Consider the following 15455-nt stretch of genomic DNA (forward strand, 5'->3'; position numbering starts at 1 on the left):
AGGAATGAAAATGTGTGTTTTTTATGTAAATTGTGAAGGAGTGTAGGAGATTAGACCTATGATCAGGTCCACATTCTGGAACAGAGGGGGCGGTAATGCTCCATTAAGCTGGATGCCAACCACCGGTCAAAAAAGAAAGAAGAATAAGAAGTGCCGGCGCTCCTCCTGAATCTGATTCATTGCAACCACATCTGAACAATAAGGTGAGGAAGATAGTTGTTTCATGGGCACCTATGTGATTACAAAAGTTAAGTAAAGGGTTATTTCTGTCAAGTTTTAACAAATTTCCAAAACGTTTTGTTGATAAACTTCAGCGTGTTTAATACCGTGGTTTGAAAAAACACGGTCAAGCCAGCCGAGATTCTGATGCGCGCCTACTGTGTTGTTTACGGTAATTTCTACACACGTAGCGTTTGAAGATTTGTTGTACCTACTAAACATATAAGCGCTGTCATTTATGTTGTTTATTATCTCTTGCGCCTGTAATATCCAAGAATGTGTCCGTCCTTGTGAATTAATGATGAGCGTTGCTGTGTACTTTCTGCCAACTGCTCGCTCTCTCTCGCTCGCTCGCTCTCTCTTTTGCTCTCGCTCTCTCTCTCTCTCTTTTTGTGTGCGTGTGTTCACTACTTCAATTTTCAATTTTTCAATTTAAAGAACTTTATTGGCATGATTGTGTCACTTACAATATTGCCAAAGCATTATACATAAAACAAGAAACATACAATAACACAATATTAACAAACATTAAGGTGCAATTAAATAATAAAATAAAATAGAATCAGAGGATATTTACAATATAAAGTAGACTTTGAAATATAAACATTTGAAGTATACAAATGTACATTTATGGAGACACATGAGAGGTAGAATAAAAGTACTGTACAAGATCAGGGCTGTGGATTATTTCTGATGGTGTGTAACTGATAAATGAATTTAGCAGCAGCTGATGGGTGTCTGTCCTCCCCCAGTAACATCTTCATTTGATCTGAATCTGAAGAGCTATGAAACTCTGGTATGAGCTTTGAGATTTTGTCAAAGGTCGAAAGCAACATCATAACTCATCTGTTATCTTCAAAGATTATTTTCTCGTTTTTGTTCACTTTTACTGTGCTGTGCCAACATGGCCTTCTCACAATCTCACGTGAAAGACTATTATCTTTGCTCTTCTTTTTTAAAAGACTCGGTTGTTTTAAGAAAATAACCATGGGTTTGACAACTATAAAATCATAGTTAAACCATGATAAGTTTGATAAGTTTAGTAAAACCATAGTTTTGTTGATAGCAATCAATACACCAAAAAACATGGTTACTACACTTTACCACAATAACACCATGGTAAATTTTCGTAAGAGAGGGGGAGGTGTACGATCTGTGATGCGATCAGCAGGAGAAAAGTACGCATGTAAACGCTTGAATCGTAGTATTTTATCAATCGGATGCAAAAATATATTGTGCACATGCGCAGAACATTTGTGCTCAAGTTCACGTCTTATATTAAACTCTTATATCACATGATTCTCGTCACAGAAACGCGCATCACGTATTAAGGTTACTGGGATCACGCGATGTACATTCTGCCGCGTTTATGTGTACTTTTAAAACATTAGGCTACTTAAAGCAATAAAATAGCGTTGTGGCTTTTGAAAAGTGTTTTCATCACCTATATGTGAAAACTTCTTAAGAACAAATTTCTCCAACTCCGCTTTAACTTTAATCCAGATAAAGCATGAACTCGACGAGAAATGTTGTCCGCAGCGAGGCGTTGCCAAGTCCTCTGCTTTTTTCCGAGTTTAGATTTGAGCTACTGTTTAAACTGTTTCCACCAGTTGTTTTTTCTGCGGGTTAAAAATGAAAGTAGTATGTTCATTAGTTATTGGTATTTGGGCTGTGAATAGTCATTGGGATGCTTTGGGCTAGGTCTGAATGTTCTTTTGGGATGGTTCTGATACGCGAATCTGGCAACCCTGGCTGTGCGCTTGCGTAGACGTTCGGATTCTATGTACATGTAAACGAACATTTTAATCAGTTGGAATGTTTAGGGTGCATGTAAACTGTATCGTCGTTACCTTCAATCGTATTAAATTCAGTCTGATTGACACAATTTTGTGCATGTAAACATAGCCAATGTTCTGTTGTTCTTCTGCTGGATTTGAGTCTCTCTCACTTTGCTACAGTGTGTCAATTCTCAGATGACAGCAACATCAAATCACATCTTGTGAGGAATGCAGAAAGTGAGATGGTAATACTCCTACATTGCACTTTCACTTTAAAAAACTGCATGGTTTTTGCATGTGCGATCTTTAAAAGAAAACTGGGCATCAGTTATAGTTTCAGCAGTAACAACAACATAAACAAATGGCTTTCATTTAACAAACGTAACTTCTGGAAAACTCCGCAAACAATCAATAACAACAAATCATAGCTTATCAAAAACTATACTGAGCTAATGTTACTGTGTAAAATGAGACTATAGAATGTATACAATCTTAATTACAGATCGGGTGCCAAATCTCTTTTCACATAGCAGTGCTCCATGATCGCCATCTCCCCTCATCTTTTTTTAGGAAACCAAAACATTTGTTATTTTTGACGCGGTATTTGTTTCAGAGTTAGGTCAGGGTTTCTGCAGGTTTCACCAAGTCTAATTTAAGACTTTTTAAGACCTTTTTAAGACCATTATGAATGAAAGCCCTATTGAGACCTATAACATGACAATGAAGTCCAATTTTGTAGTACAGTGTGCATGCATCCATGTGTTTTTAAGGACCTTTACCTTTCATGACAAAAAAAACAAGATGTATTTTCTAGAGGTGTGACAAGACACTTACCCTGCAAGATGAAACGAGACACGAGATTGGGTTCATGACAATAAAATCATACAAGATTTTTACCCTTTGCTGATATTACGAGAAATATAAGAAGAAAAAATTGCCTTTTTAATTAACTAAAATCACAACATTTTAAAATAATTTAACAAATCTAGGGGTTTTACTAACAATTATTTTGGTAAATGATGATGAAAATAGACCTAAGTGATCAAAAGCATTTAGAAAGACCAGGTGTTTATTATTGTCTCATCATTGTTTTATTATTAAACAATATTTAGAATGACAATAGAGTTAACAACTTATTACAAGCTTTGTTTAAAGGGGCCAAGACTTTTTTAACTCTTTCACCGCCAGCGTTTAAAAAAAAAGTTGCCAGCCAGCCCCAGCGTTTTTCATGATTTTCACCAAAGTTTAATGCCTTCCAAAAAATGTTCTTCTTTAAATATATAAACATACAATATACCAAATGAAAGAACAGACCCTCTGCTTTCAAACAAAAAAACCCGTTTCATCCTACCTTCAGTGGTTCTTTTGTAATTAGCTTTTGAATATGGGTAGGTTTCTGCAAAAACACCACATTTTGAGCAAAAAGCAGAGATAATTCCATTTTTGTGACGGACTTTTCATAGAGATCCCATTCAGGGCGATCTTTAAAGCTCTACTGTGTACTTTATTGAGTTAATTCTTAACAAAAACCCATGTTTTCTTTCAAAAGTATGTGCTCATTCATGTGTAATTACTTCCCACCCACTAAGTGTAGAATCTGCTATTTAAAATGCATACCGTCGAAGCGCTCTCTGGCTGAATCCATGTTGTGCCTCCATCTTTGAAATACATTCGCCGACGAGGGACATTCCTGAAATTCAAGCTCCGCCTTTCGCGCTTTCACTCTACACTCACGCGGTCTGATAGCTGAAGCCTCCGGAGGTTGCATGTGTAGGCGGTATACGTCATCAAGACAGTCTTATTTCAGAATATTAACAATTATAAAGCTGACAATTATTCTTAGTTAATTGTAAATTGATGTAATATGCGTATGACTTGCGAATGTAATGCTCAGTTAATTTAAATAAACCAGGCTTGATGACGTATCCAGCCTGTGACCTGCGTAGCTAAATCCTTCGGATTTTACAACAACCGCACACCGTGATGAACCTGCGATCTAATGCTTTGATTTGAAAGCCTGTTGAAGACATATTCTCGAGGACATTAAAACAAATCGCCAAGGATGCGAAACGGGGATTTTAAACGACAACGTGACAGGAAAAACATCAAGACCAAAGTCACTATTGGAGTTAGTTTTCCAAGATGGGGCTCAAGGGACACTGAAGTTGCACTTTCTATATTCTCCACAGGTAATTCAGCATATTCGTTTACATCTATACAGTCCATGTTGTAAACTTAAGGTTTTATAGTTCCTTGGCTAACTTTAGCATGATTATGCATAACACTTGTTAGTGTAAACATGCATGTGGTTTAATGTGTTCGAACAGACACACGCAGTCTCTCCGCCCATTTATGTAATCTGAGGTACTGAGATAAATGTTTTCATCTTTTCTGACCTCTAGCACAAACACACGGTGACAGCGCTATTTTTAGCCTTTCATTGATAAAAGCGTCTGATCTGCGCGTCTTTCGTTTCATTTTACAAGCGTGTGAATGTTGCGCGATCTTTTTTCACCAATATGAGAGAAAGCTCTTACATATACACGGACATGTAACATGTTTACTTAAAACATAAGCATTGTACTCTGACATAATGTCTGACATAATACTCTGATAAAGTGAAAGTTGCGCGATCTTTTTTCACCAATATGAGAGAAGCTCTTACATATACACGGACGTGTAACGTTTACTTAAAACATAAGCATTGTACTCTGACATAATGTCTGACATAATACTCTGATAAAAGCGTCTGATCTGCGCGTCTTTCGTTTCATTTTACAAGCGTGTGAAAGTTGCGCGATCTTTTTTCACCAATATGAGAGAAAGCTCTTACATATACACGGACATGTAACGTTTACTTAAAACATAAGCATTGTACTCTGACATAATGTCTGACATAATACTCTGATAAAAGCGTCTGATCTGCGCGTCTTTCGTTTCATTTTACAAGCGTGTGAAAGTTGCGCGATCTTTTTTCACCAATCTGAGAGAAAGCTCTTACATATACACGGACATGTAACGTTTACTTAAAACATAAGCATTGTACTTTGACATAATATTAGTTCGCGTCCATTTAAACCCGTCATGGTTGCTTTTTGTATGTGATTTTAAGCGGACATATCATGACAATCAGACTTTTTTCATGTTAAACATAAATCTGTGTGCTTTGATGGATCACAGGCAAAGGACATTGCAAATTGTTCATTTTTTCTCATTGCTTTTGCTTTGTAGCTACTGGAAGCCATGTTAACCTTGGCATGACACGGCCGGGCCACCGTACGAGTTAAAACGCGTTCCGAATGGGGAGGGCTAGAAAGTAACATTCAGTTGCTTGTCATATAGACTTTCACCGCTAGATGGGAGTAGATCTTACACAGTGGAGCTTTAAAACAGACACGGACATGCAGCCGCTTGCCATAGGGCAATATTTCCGGGTTTAAAAAGTTGCAGAAGGTCGGCACCTGGTGGATAATAGCGGTATTGCGGAAAGACGGAAAATCTCGTCATTGGCGGGGAAGCGTTTTCTCTTAATTGACGAGATATCTCGTCAATGGCGGTGAAAGAGTTAAGATGTCAAATAAATCTTTGGTGTCCCCAGAGCACATATGTGAAGTTTTAGCTTAAAATCCCCCACAGATGATTTATTATAACATGTTAAAATTGCCACTTTGTAGGTCTGAGCAAAAATGTGCCGTTTTGGGTGTGAAAATTCAAACACTGATCACAATGATGGTGGTTTGTTGCAATTAAAACTCAATTGTGCTTTTCTCTGCACTAAATGGCAGTGTTGTGGTTGGATAGTGCAGATTAAGGGGCGGTATTATAATAATAACAGCTCCTTATGACATCATAAGGAGAGCCAAATTTCATTAACCTATTTTTTCATGTGCTTGTAGAGAATGGTTTACAAAAACTAAGTTACTGGGTTGATCTTTTTCACATTTTCTAGGTTGATAGAAGCACTGGGGACCCAATCATAAACATGGAAAAAGTCAGCTTTTCATGCCATGGCCCCTTTAATTCCGTTTTAATTTGAAACCGTTAGAAATATTCAGCAAATTATTACCTTTGTGCGAACGGGATATGCTTCTCTTTATTAAAAAACATTTTATTTATTTTATGTATTTGGGTTAATGTGGTTTTATTTATTTATTTTTTTGTATAATCGAGAAGAAAACTAGAAGTAAGGGAAATAAGAATAAGACAGGCTTCGCTAGCAATGAAGCCAACCAAATGCTGATCAGGGGGCGTATTACAGAAACTTTCTATCTTAGGTCTTAACTTAAGATATGGGGCCCTATTTTAACGATCTAAGCGCATTGTCTAAAGCGCACAGCGCAACATCTAAATGGGCGTGTCCGAATCCACTTTTGCTAATTTAACGACGGGAAAAATGGATTTTGCGCCGAGCGCATGGTCGAAAAGGGTAGGTCCTATTGTAATGGGAGTATTTTGGGCGTAACGTGCAATAAACCAATGAGAGTCTCTGCTCTCATCCCCTTTAAAAGCTAGTTGCGCTGGCGTTATGTCTAATCCCTATTTAGATGACGGACTTTGTAAACTGAAAAAATAAGCGGAGGAAGAAGATCCCCAGTTTAAGATTAATGTTAAATAATTGTGTTGTTTTTCACTTGTATTGAAATTGTTATTTTTTTATCAAAACCTTTAAAACCCGTTTTCTTTTAGTCATGGAAGTAAAAAGCAGGCTTGTAATTGCTTTTAATGTATGGCTATCCAATATCATCAAAAAATTATTTACAAGCATGTAAGATAAGGTTTGTACTCTAAAAATACTTTATTTGTAATAAACAGGAGATAAAGAATTTACAAACGGCTCTCCTCACGTTTCAGCACTTTGGACAGCGGTTTTTTTTAGCAAAGAGTTTTTTTAAGCATTACTTAAAAATGTTTCTCATCTCACCATATCCACAGGTACAGAGTCATCATAGACAATAAATCCGTGAGGTAGCATTAAAAAAAAAACATTTAAAAACAGACGCATTTGTTTAAAGCAAAGCATTTATTTACTTAGCAGGCTGCAGGTGAAGCAGCTCTTTGCGCCTTCTAACGTCTCATAATCTGTCCTCATTTATGTCCAAGAGATTCAATAATAATCTTTTACATTCAATCCTTTAATCTTTCATATTTAAAAGCATTTTTGTGCTGCTGCGCATTATGTACCTTGTGATAAGCAAACCCGCGTTGTCCTCCCGTGTTTAGGCGCATTTTACTAATGCGCTCTTTAAATAACATAAAACACATTGCGCCATTGACTTTAGACTTTAGACCAGGTTTTTGTTGGTCAATGGCGTAGTCTATTTTAGTTGCCTCAAAATAGCAACGCGCCAACAATGCGCCTGAACACACCTCGTTTTCAGACCAGAACGCCCATGGGCGCAAAAGGGGGCGCAAATGCAATTGCTATTTAAACAACGCGGCGCTAAACGTGAAAATTAGGGTGGAAACTAGCGAAAGACACTTGCGTCGCGCATTGCGCTGCATTGCGCCGGGTGTAAGATAGAGCCCATGATGTGTTAAGTTAAGATTTTTCACAAATTCATATTACAGAAGCAAATCTTAAATTGATTTAGGATTCTCATCTTATCTCACCAAATCTTATCTCATCTGTAGTTAGGAAATCCCAAATCGCTTAATCATGTTCGGCTATCAACTGTCAGGTCTGTTACCAAGCAACCAGCAATGCGTGAGCTGCTGCTACAGTAAACAAAAGAATTGTCCTTTTAATTTTAATGGGGCAGAAAAATACATTTTATTAAATTCATAGTAATCATAGTCTGTGTTTTTTGTATTAGTGTTTTAGCACATCATCTATCAGTTACCATTCAATTTAAACATTTAGCAAATGTGACTTACAAAAATTAAAAAAATTATTCTTCCTAAGTGCTAGGATACTATTGTACATTTCAACATTTGATAGAGACATGACAAGAAATAGATGCTGAGTCAAGTGTGTACTGTATTCACTATAATCCCATCAAGTGTTCACGGATAAGATAACTGTTTTTTAATAATGAGGGATGACAGAAATTGAAAGATCGCTCCACTAGTGAGAAACATTGTGATTATGTGAATGTGTGAAGGTAAAAAACATTCAAAGAGTAATCCAAAAACAAACATTGATGTTTTTCATCCTCCACTTTGTTAAAATGTAATGTCATTCTCCCGCAGCTCTATCATAATGTGATTGTTTCAGCTGGCTCTCATTAAAGTTTTAAGTTAGGACACCTGTGAGGTTACCCTAAAGTTAAGACCGTTTTTAGGATGTTTTGTCAAGTTAGGATGCTTCTGTAATACCACTTTCCTTTCTGCAGTTAAGATAAGATAATGCATTTAGGAACGTCATTCTGTAATAGCTTTTGTCTTAAATGAGGTCCTAACTGAAATTACCATGGTTACCAAACAGTTAAGATAAGATTTTAAAGTTAGGACTTTTCTGTAATACGCCCCCAGATGTCTGATGGAGCAGAAACTTAAAGCTGCTGATGTTTCACATGGCGTGGCGCTCTTTGTTAGGGCTCACACTTTTCTCCATTTGCGGACATGTAAAACAATTACAATCTTCTTGGCGGTGTTGGTTGGGCAACATTTTAAGACCTTTGATACGCAGATTTAAGACATTTTAATGCTAATTAAGGCCTTATTTTCATACTACAGAATCTAAGACGTTTAAGATTTTTTAAGGATCCGCGGACACCCTGTTATGCTTAGTTCACACTACATGATTTTAAGCCAGATTTAAGCCCGATTTGCAAATCGTTCGCTCGCCGACAGGTCGGGGTGTGATCGGGTGCAAATCGCGGGGGATTAGCGGGCGATCGACGTTCGCCAATCTGTTGGTATGAAAGAGCCAACAACGCATCAAAGACGCTCGCAGACGGCTCGCAGACGCGTCGCCAACACCAGAAAAATATCTAGCTTGTTAGATATCTGGACCTGTCGCGCGACTCGACCTCCTATGATGTCACGAGCTACAGCCAATCCGACGAGGGGTTGACGTCACACGGAAAGATGAGCAGCATGTCACCAAGAAAACATTGAACTCAGGCATAAATGTCTGTATGACGTTTCACATATATTTACCACAACTGCGCTGAGAAAAAGAAACGGTGGAGAGAAATAGCAAACGCTGTAAAACAGCCAGGTGAGCAAATGTTATTATTACATTATCTAAATGTTATAGGGTAAAATGTAAATTAATTGGTCATATTTCCATATACATGCATATTATAGAAGCTAGCGTAATCCTATTTTGGGATATGTCTGTAAAACATTATAAAGTGTATAATTCTTTTTACTGTAATTCTGTTTATTGTTATATATTGTGTAGTAGAGGATATTCAGTTACATTACAATCTGCCTTTTGTACCAGTCGAAAGAGCTTGTAAACAAAGGAATAAATTCTCATATTTAGTTTGAATAGACAAATAAAATAAAGTGTGGAGGTAAATATTAACTGGAAACATTGCATTTATTTATTGATTTTAGACTTTACTGTTGCACAAGTGGACTCACAAACAACTAGGGATACATTAACTTCATTTGGGAACCATGGCTTTGGAATTGAGGAATATTAAAGACCCAGTTCTCTTATCACATCTCAAAAGAAGCATAATGGTGATGCTATACAACGCCCAGGAGACTGACAGAAGCGGATCAATGTTGTCACCTGAACAACCTACCCTATGCATATATCATGCATGACATGTGCGGTCCGGTCCCGATGTGTTTTTGTTTACAAACTATTAACTTTACTATGTATTACATTTATCAATAAGGTGATTAAACTTGTTGAAGGGTTTAGATTGAATTTCCCAGTGCTGTTTCATGAAATAAATGGTCTATCAAAAGTAATACATTTAATGCAACAAAGTATAAAAGTATAAAACACATTGTCATATTTTACAAAAAACGCCAATATGAATAGTGCTTTATAGCCTTGCATTGTTGTTTGTGCAACTTGAAAACAATGTAGTACATTTGAATGTATATTATGTGGACAGACAAAATATACATTGTTAGAACACGTGCAGTGCACCACATTAACACAATTAAACATTACAAAAATCCCTATGTAGAGCCCTTTTAAGGGCTGGGTGATATATAAATATCGTAATATAATTGTGTGTGATTGGCTGTTAGATTAATCCACATCGAGTAAAAATGCCCAGAGCTTATCATCACAATCCCCATAAATTTTTAGCATGATCAGATATGTTGATGTTTAGCGCCGTAGTATAGAAACATTGTTAATGTTCTGTGAATAATGAGTGTGGATCAAGAAATAAAGTTAGTATAAGGCACTTAATTGCAACATGCAGATTGCCTTTATTTGTTACATTCCTGCACCTTTTGATTTGTATGCAATTAAAATTAATTGAATAATAACACAACAATAAACAGAATACTTAAAACAATGAAAAAGTGAACCACATTGTGTTCTTTACAAATACAGGACTTTAGAACACACAAGAAAACGAATGTCCTAAACTGACAATAACTGGCTTTAATCTGCTGTTTGCAGGGATAACTCTACATCAGTTCCTTTTAAACTGTGTTGAACTTGCCAATAAACACTACACGCTGGTGAGACAAAGTAGTCCCGCATCAGATTGCGTTGCACTTTTGCTGTTGCCATACAATTGCGATGTGAGGTGGTGTTCATCGGTTGAAAAGCACCCGTCCCACGATTCTTTCATTGCCCATCAACCATGTTTTGGTCAGCAGTCTGCTACAGCTGGAGTGGTAGCAAGTACCCCAAAGCAAAGTGGAAACTGCCACTTCCTTTCGAAGTCCACGGCTATGCCACTCTCCTTCCGTTGATGGTGTCTAAAACAATAGGACACACCAAATGTCACTGATTAAATTATTATATATTCAAGACTACAGTTTCCAATGGATTTATTTGCATAGTTATATGTAGAACAAACACCTTGGGTCTCATTTATAAAACTGTGTGTAGGATTCTTACTAAAAGTCAATGTATGCACAAAAGCCAAAAATGGCATACGCCAAAAAATATAGACAAAGCAATGTTACCTTTCTGCAAGTGTGCGTACATTAATTATCTTCTGATCCCACCATGCAAGCCTATTCTCCCATTAAGTTTTTTTTTTTTAAAGATCACAACATTTGTGTGGTAACTGGCGTACGCATGTTTCCAGAACTGTTTTGTGCATACGCATGCTTTATAAATGAGACCCCTTCTTACTTAATCCATATAAATAAGTATAAAGATAAACTAGGGACTAAACAACATGTAGAATAACAAATATTACAATATAAGGTTTGGAAGTAATTTTATATTTATTGCTGTGTTAACATAATTCATGTTTATACACAAAATACTTTAATATACACATAGTGTAAGCTCAGATAAAATTATGAAATTAATGTATACAGGTATGTATAGACATAAAAATAAATATTACTTGTGCTTTTCGGAACTATATCCCTGTTTCTAATAATAGTTTTTACTAAAATACTTTTATCAAAGACAGTCAACTGCTGATGTCCACAATGTTATGGGTTTTTTTTTTAAATGAAGTAGTAGATGTATATAGATAGATAGATAGATAGATAGATAGATAGATAGATAGATAGATAGATAGATAGATAGATAGATAGATAGATAGATAGATAGATAGATAGATAGATAGATAGATATTTTGTAATAACCCTACCTTCAAGAAATCGTCCTTTATAACCTGGTACAGAACAGCTATCCAAAACTATTTGTGGGATGGTGCTGGTCCCCCATCCTGGACTTGAACCTGAGGGACTTGAACGTGTCACCTGCATGACACCAAAAAGTTCAAAAACATACCCAGACAGAAAAAAACGTAATGACAACATTCAGTTCATATTCGTTTGAAATGAAATCACACAAACCTGTTGCATAGAATCGCAGGGTCAAAGACAAACGCTCTCCAAGTCATGCTTTGCGAAGCCTGTCCTATTCTATCTGAACGATAATTAAATCAAGAAACACAGCTTTTAAACACAGTAGACAACACGTTGATATTTTAAATGTGATCATAGCCAAACATAAGCATGCAGCTATATTTCCTATATAAACAAGCTGTACTCACCTCCAACTCTTAAATCCCTGCTGTCCTCGTGTGGTGTTGATCCACCTCTCCACATACACATCTCTTCATTTTTTTCTTTTGCGGCTTTGCATCGCGCAAACGGTTTGCAGCACGAATTTCTGTCTGAAGTCTATATATACAAACAAAAGTTTTGCGCGTCGTCTTCATTCTTCTTCTGTGGGTTTACTGGTGCGCGTGTTGTTTCGCGTCATTTCCGTTTTGTTTTATCGCGTGATTTTTCGTGACAAAACGTGGTTTGTGGACAAGATAGAATCGCCGGGTGATAGAGTTGTTCTCAACTCGTGTAGTGCGTTACCTCCTGTTGTGGTGCAGTCACGTTATGTCGTGTGGTGTGAACTGATCAACAACGTGAACACTCCTGATTTCACAGAGAGCAAGTCATGTAGTGTGAACCGCACAGTTCGGACCAACGTTTTAAAGTCATGTAGTCTGTACGAGCCTTAAGTTTAGCCACTGGTTAGACCACAAATCAAACAGAGACCGGAAGTTAAGTTCCGTCCAGACGCGACAATGCACGTGCGTTCAATGAAACCGTCTATAGATGTCTATTGGGACTGCCATTTAAAAAAAATCATGGACTTCAGTACACTTTTTAAGACCAATGACATTGGACCCACTCACTTTTTCTCTAATTTAACGCATATGTTTGTTTCTTTTGTCAGAGCGCTGTCACTCAAATCCATTCCACTAGAGGAATGATGCTGGGGGAAAATGAATCTGAAGAGGAACATCCTGCTACACCCACAACTACTTTTAAGTTATTGAGGTCCAATCTGTGCCCAAAATGTGGCAAGAGCTTCAAAAGAAAATCTGACCTCAGAGCCCACGAGAAGGTGCACATCTTAGCACAGACGCACCAGTGCCTCACTTGTGAAAAGAGTTATGCTCGTAAAGCTGAGCTCACATATCACATGCGTCTGCACAGAGGTGAGAAGCTCTTTAACTGCTCTTACTGTGAGAAAAAGTTCACCAAAGAGAGTTGTTTGAAGTCCCACTTAAGGAGCCACACAGGGGAAAAGCCATTCTCTTGCTCTCAATGTGGGAAATGTTTTTCTCAAAAAAGTGCCCTAAAAAATCACCTGCGGCTGCATGCAGGAAATCTGCCTTATCAGTGTGATCATTGCGGGAAGCTTTTTAACAGTGGAGGTGCTATGAGGATCCACAAGTTGACCCACACCGGCGAGAAGCCTTTTCCATGTCCACAATGTGACAAAGCGTTTACAACAAAGGATGAGCTGAAGACTCACCTGAATAGCCATTCTGGGATCAAACCTTTCAGCTGCTCAGTGTGTGGGAAGAGTTTCCTATCAAAGCAGATACTTAACACTCATCAGGTCGTTCACAAGGACGACCGTCCCTTTCACTGCACACAGTGCAAGAAAAGCTTCAAAAGGATAAGCCATTTAACATCACACATAAAGACCCACAGCTCTGACACCCCTTACAAGTGCACCTACTGCAGCAAATCCTTCAAACTTCCCTTCTACCTAAAACTGCATGAGAGTATTCACACTGGAGAGAAGCCTTACAGCTGTGAGCAGTGTGGCAAAAGCTTTCGTTTATCAGGTGATTGCACCAAACACCAGGCTGTACATTCAGAGGAAAAACCATACAAGTGCTCAATCTGTGATATGAGGTTTCACTTCAACAGTGGGCTGTGGAACCACAAAGCCATTCACTCTGAGGACAAACCTTACCACTGTGAGAAGTGTGGAAAGAGCTTTAACAGACTCAATTACCTGAAAAACCACAAGTTGATCCACACTGATGAAAGACCTTATAAGTGTTCTCAATGTGATTTGGCTTTCAAGACTTCATCTTTGCTCAGGTTACACAAAATGATTCACTCCAAGACCCTGCTACACTGCAGCATCTGTGACAAAACCTTCACTCGCCAAAAATCCTTCAAAATTCATCAAGACGTTCATGCAGGGATTAAAGTCTACAAATGCTCTGAGTGTGGAAAAGGCCTGAGCTCGGAAAGTTACTTGAAGAAGCACATGGAGCAACACTTTGAAAAGAAAATGTACCACTGTGGTGAGTGTGAGAAGAGTTTTAGATCAGTGGCATACCTGAGGAAGCACCAGAAGATGGTGCACATTGATGAGAAGCTGTAAATAATACAAAAGGGATACTGGTTACTCACCAGCTGCAACATTCAGGAGAGAAGGAGCACACTTGATCCCATTGTGGGAAGGTAGATTTAGAAAGAGGATCAGTCGGCATGAGACGATTCACTCTTTGATTCACTCACGATTCAGAAGAGAGACCTAAATGATACTCAGTTTGGTAAAGAATTTATTAAGAGCCACCATCTAAAACATCAAAAAATAAATGGCGAGTGGAGATAATATTTAGCATTATGTTTGTTTTTTGTTTTTCTATTGAAAATGTCAGATTTTTCCTTCTTTGTAAGCTGTTCAGGCATTGGTTACACTTAAGTGAATGTAGTTTTTATACAGTATTATATAGTTAGTAGTTTTAAAAATTCATGCAATTTGATTTCTATAAAAAAATTTAATGTGAAAAATATATTTTTCATTTACACAAGACCTAGTTGTTGACCTTGGAGAGTTGCTAAAATATCACTGCAAGAGAGAATTAACAATAACAGACACAATTGTAGTCAATGTATGCTTTATTTCTTTTTGCATTTTTCGTATATTCAAATAAAACTCACATTACATAAAATGTTTGTTAGAATTAAGAGACTTTCCCCCCCACAGCCCACATTTATACATTTTATATTTTTCATATAACCCTGCATATTCCTCATTATGTTATCCTCATATTACTTATGACTTTTATGTTTTAGCTTGCAAATATTAAGATTGAGCCAATTTCTTTAGATGTGCCGAAACTCGCAATGAACTGGTCAGCTCAGGTTATGTTGACACGAGCATCTTCCTTGTTCTTAGTTTTAACTTCTCTGTCACTGTACCATTACAAATGTACCATTAACCAATATGATCAAGAGTTAGTCCAGACATTGTCCATCTCTGTCTGCAGGTGATCCACACTTCCTCTTTTTGTCTTTATAAATTGTGTACCTATTACAATAAACTTCTGACTGTGATTTGAACAGCACTCGGCGTCTGTGTCTTTCATAGCCCTTGATCAGAATCTCTGCTGCTCGGCTCAGACCTCCAGACTATGAAACATATCCTAGACCTGATTAAAATTTATTGTGACATTTTCTTTGCGTATATTCTTTTATGAATCAGACGTGTGCGCTTTTCAGAAATAATCGTAAGATCAAAATGAGGATGTTTTCTATTTATGTGAAGGTGGCATCTATACCCTTGTAAGGTTTACTTCATTAATTGGT

General features: G+C 37.4%; 1 protein-coding gene and 1 long non-coding RNA gene across 2 annotated transcripts; one reads left to right on the top strand and one right to left on the bottom strand.

The window, feature by feature from the left end:
* The first annotated feature begins 1958 nt into the window (after positions 1–1958).
* Positions 1959–15407, top strand: LOC135747240 (uncharacterized). Its single transcript, XM_065265881.2, has 2 exons — positions 1959–2242; positions 12790–15407. The coding sequence occupies exons 1-2, from the start codon at positions 2240–2242 to the stop codon at positions 14242–14244; spliced, it is 1458 nt and encodes a 485-aa protein (XP_065121953.2). The 5' UTR covers positions 1959–2239; the 3' UTR covers positions 14245–15407.
* Positions 9940–12336, bottom strand: LOC135749000 (uncharacterized). Its single transcript, XR_010532273.1, has 4 exons — positions 12107–12336; positions 11907–11975; positions 11699–11810; positions 9940–10844 (listed from the first exon to the last, which is right to left on the bottom strand). It is a non-coding gene; the product is annotated as an uncharacterized lncRNA (long non-coding RNA).
* Positions 15408–15455: the final 48 nt, after the last annotated feature.

The sequence above is a fragment of the Paramisgurnus dabryanus genome, chromosome 6 (assembly GCF_030506205.2).
Source record: "Paramisgurnus dabryanus chromosome 6, PD_genome_1.1, whole genome shotgun sequence".
NCBI classification, from domain to species: domain Eukaryota; kingdom Metazoa; phylum Chordata; class Actinopteri; order Cypriniformes; family Cobitidae; genus Paramisgurnus; species Paramisgurnus dabryanus.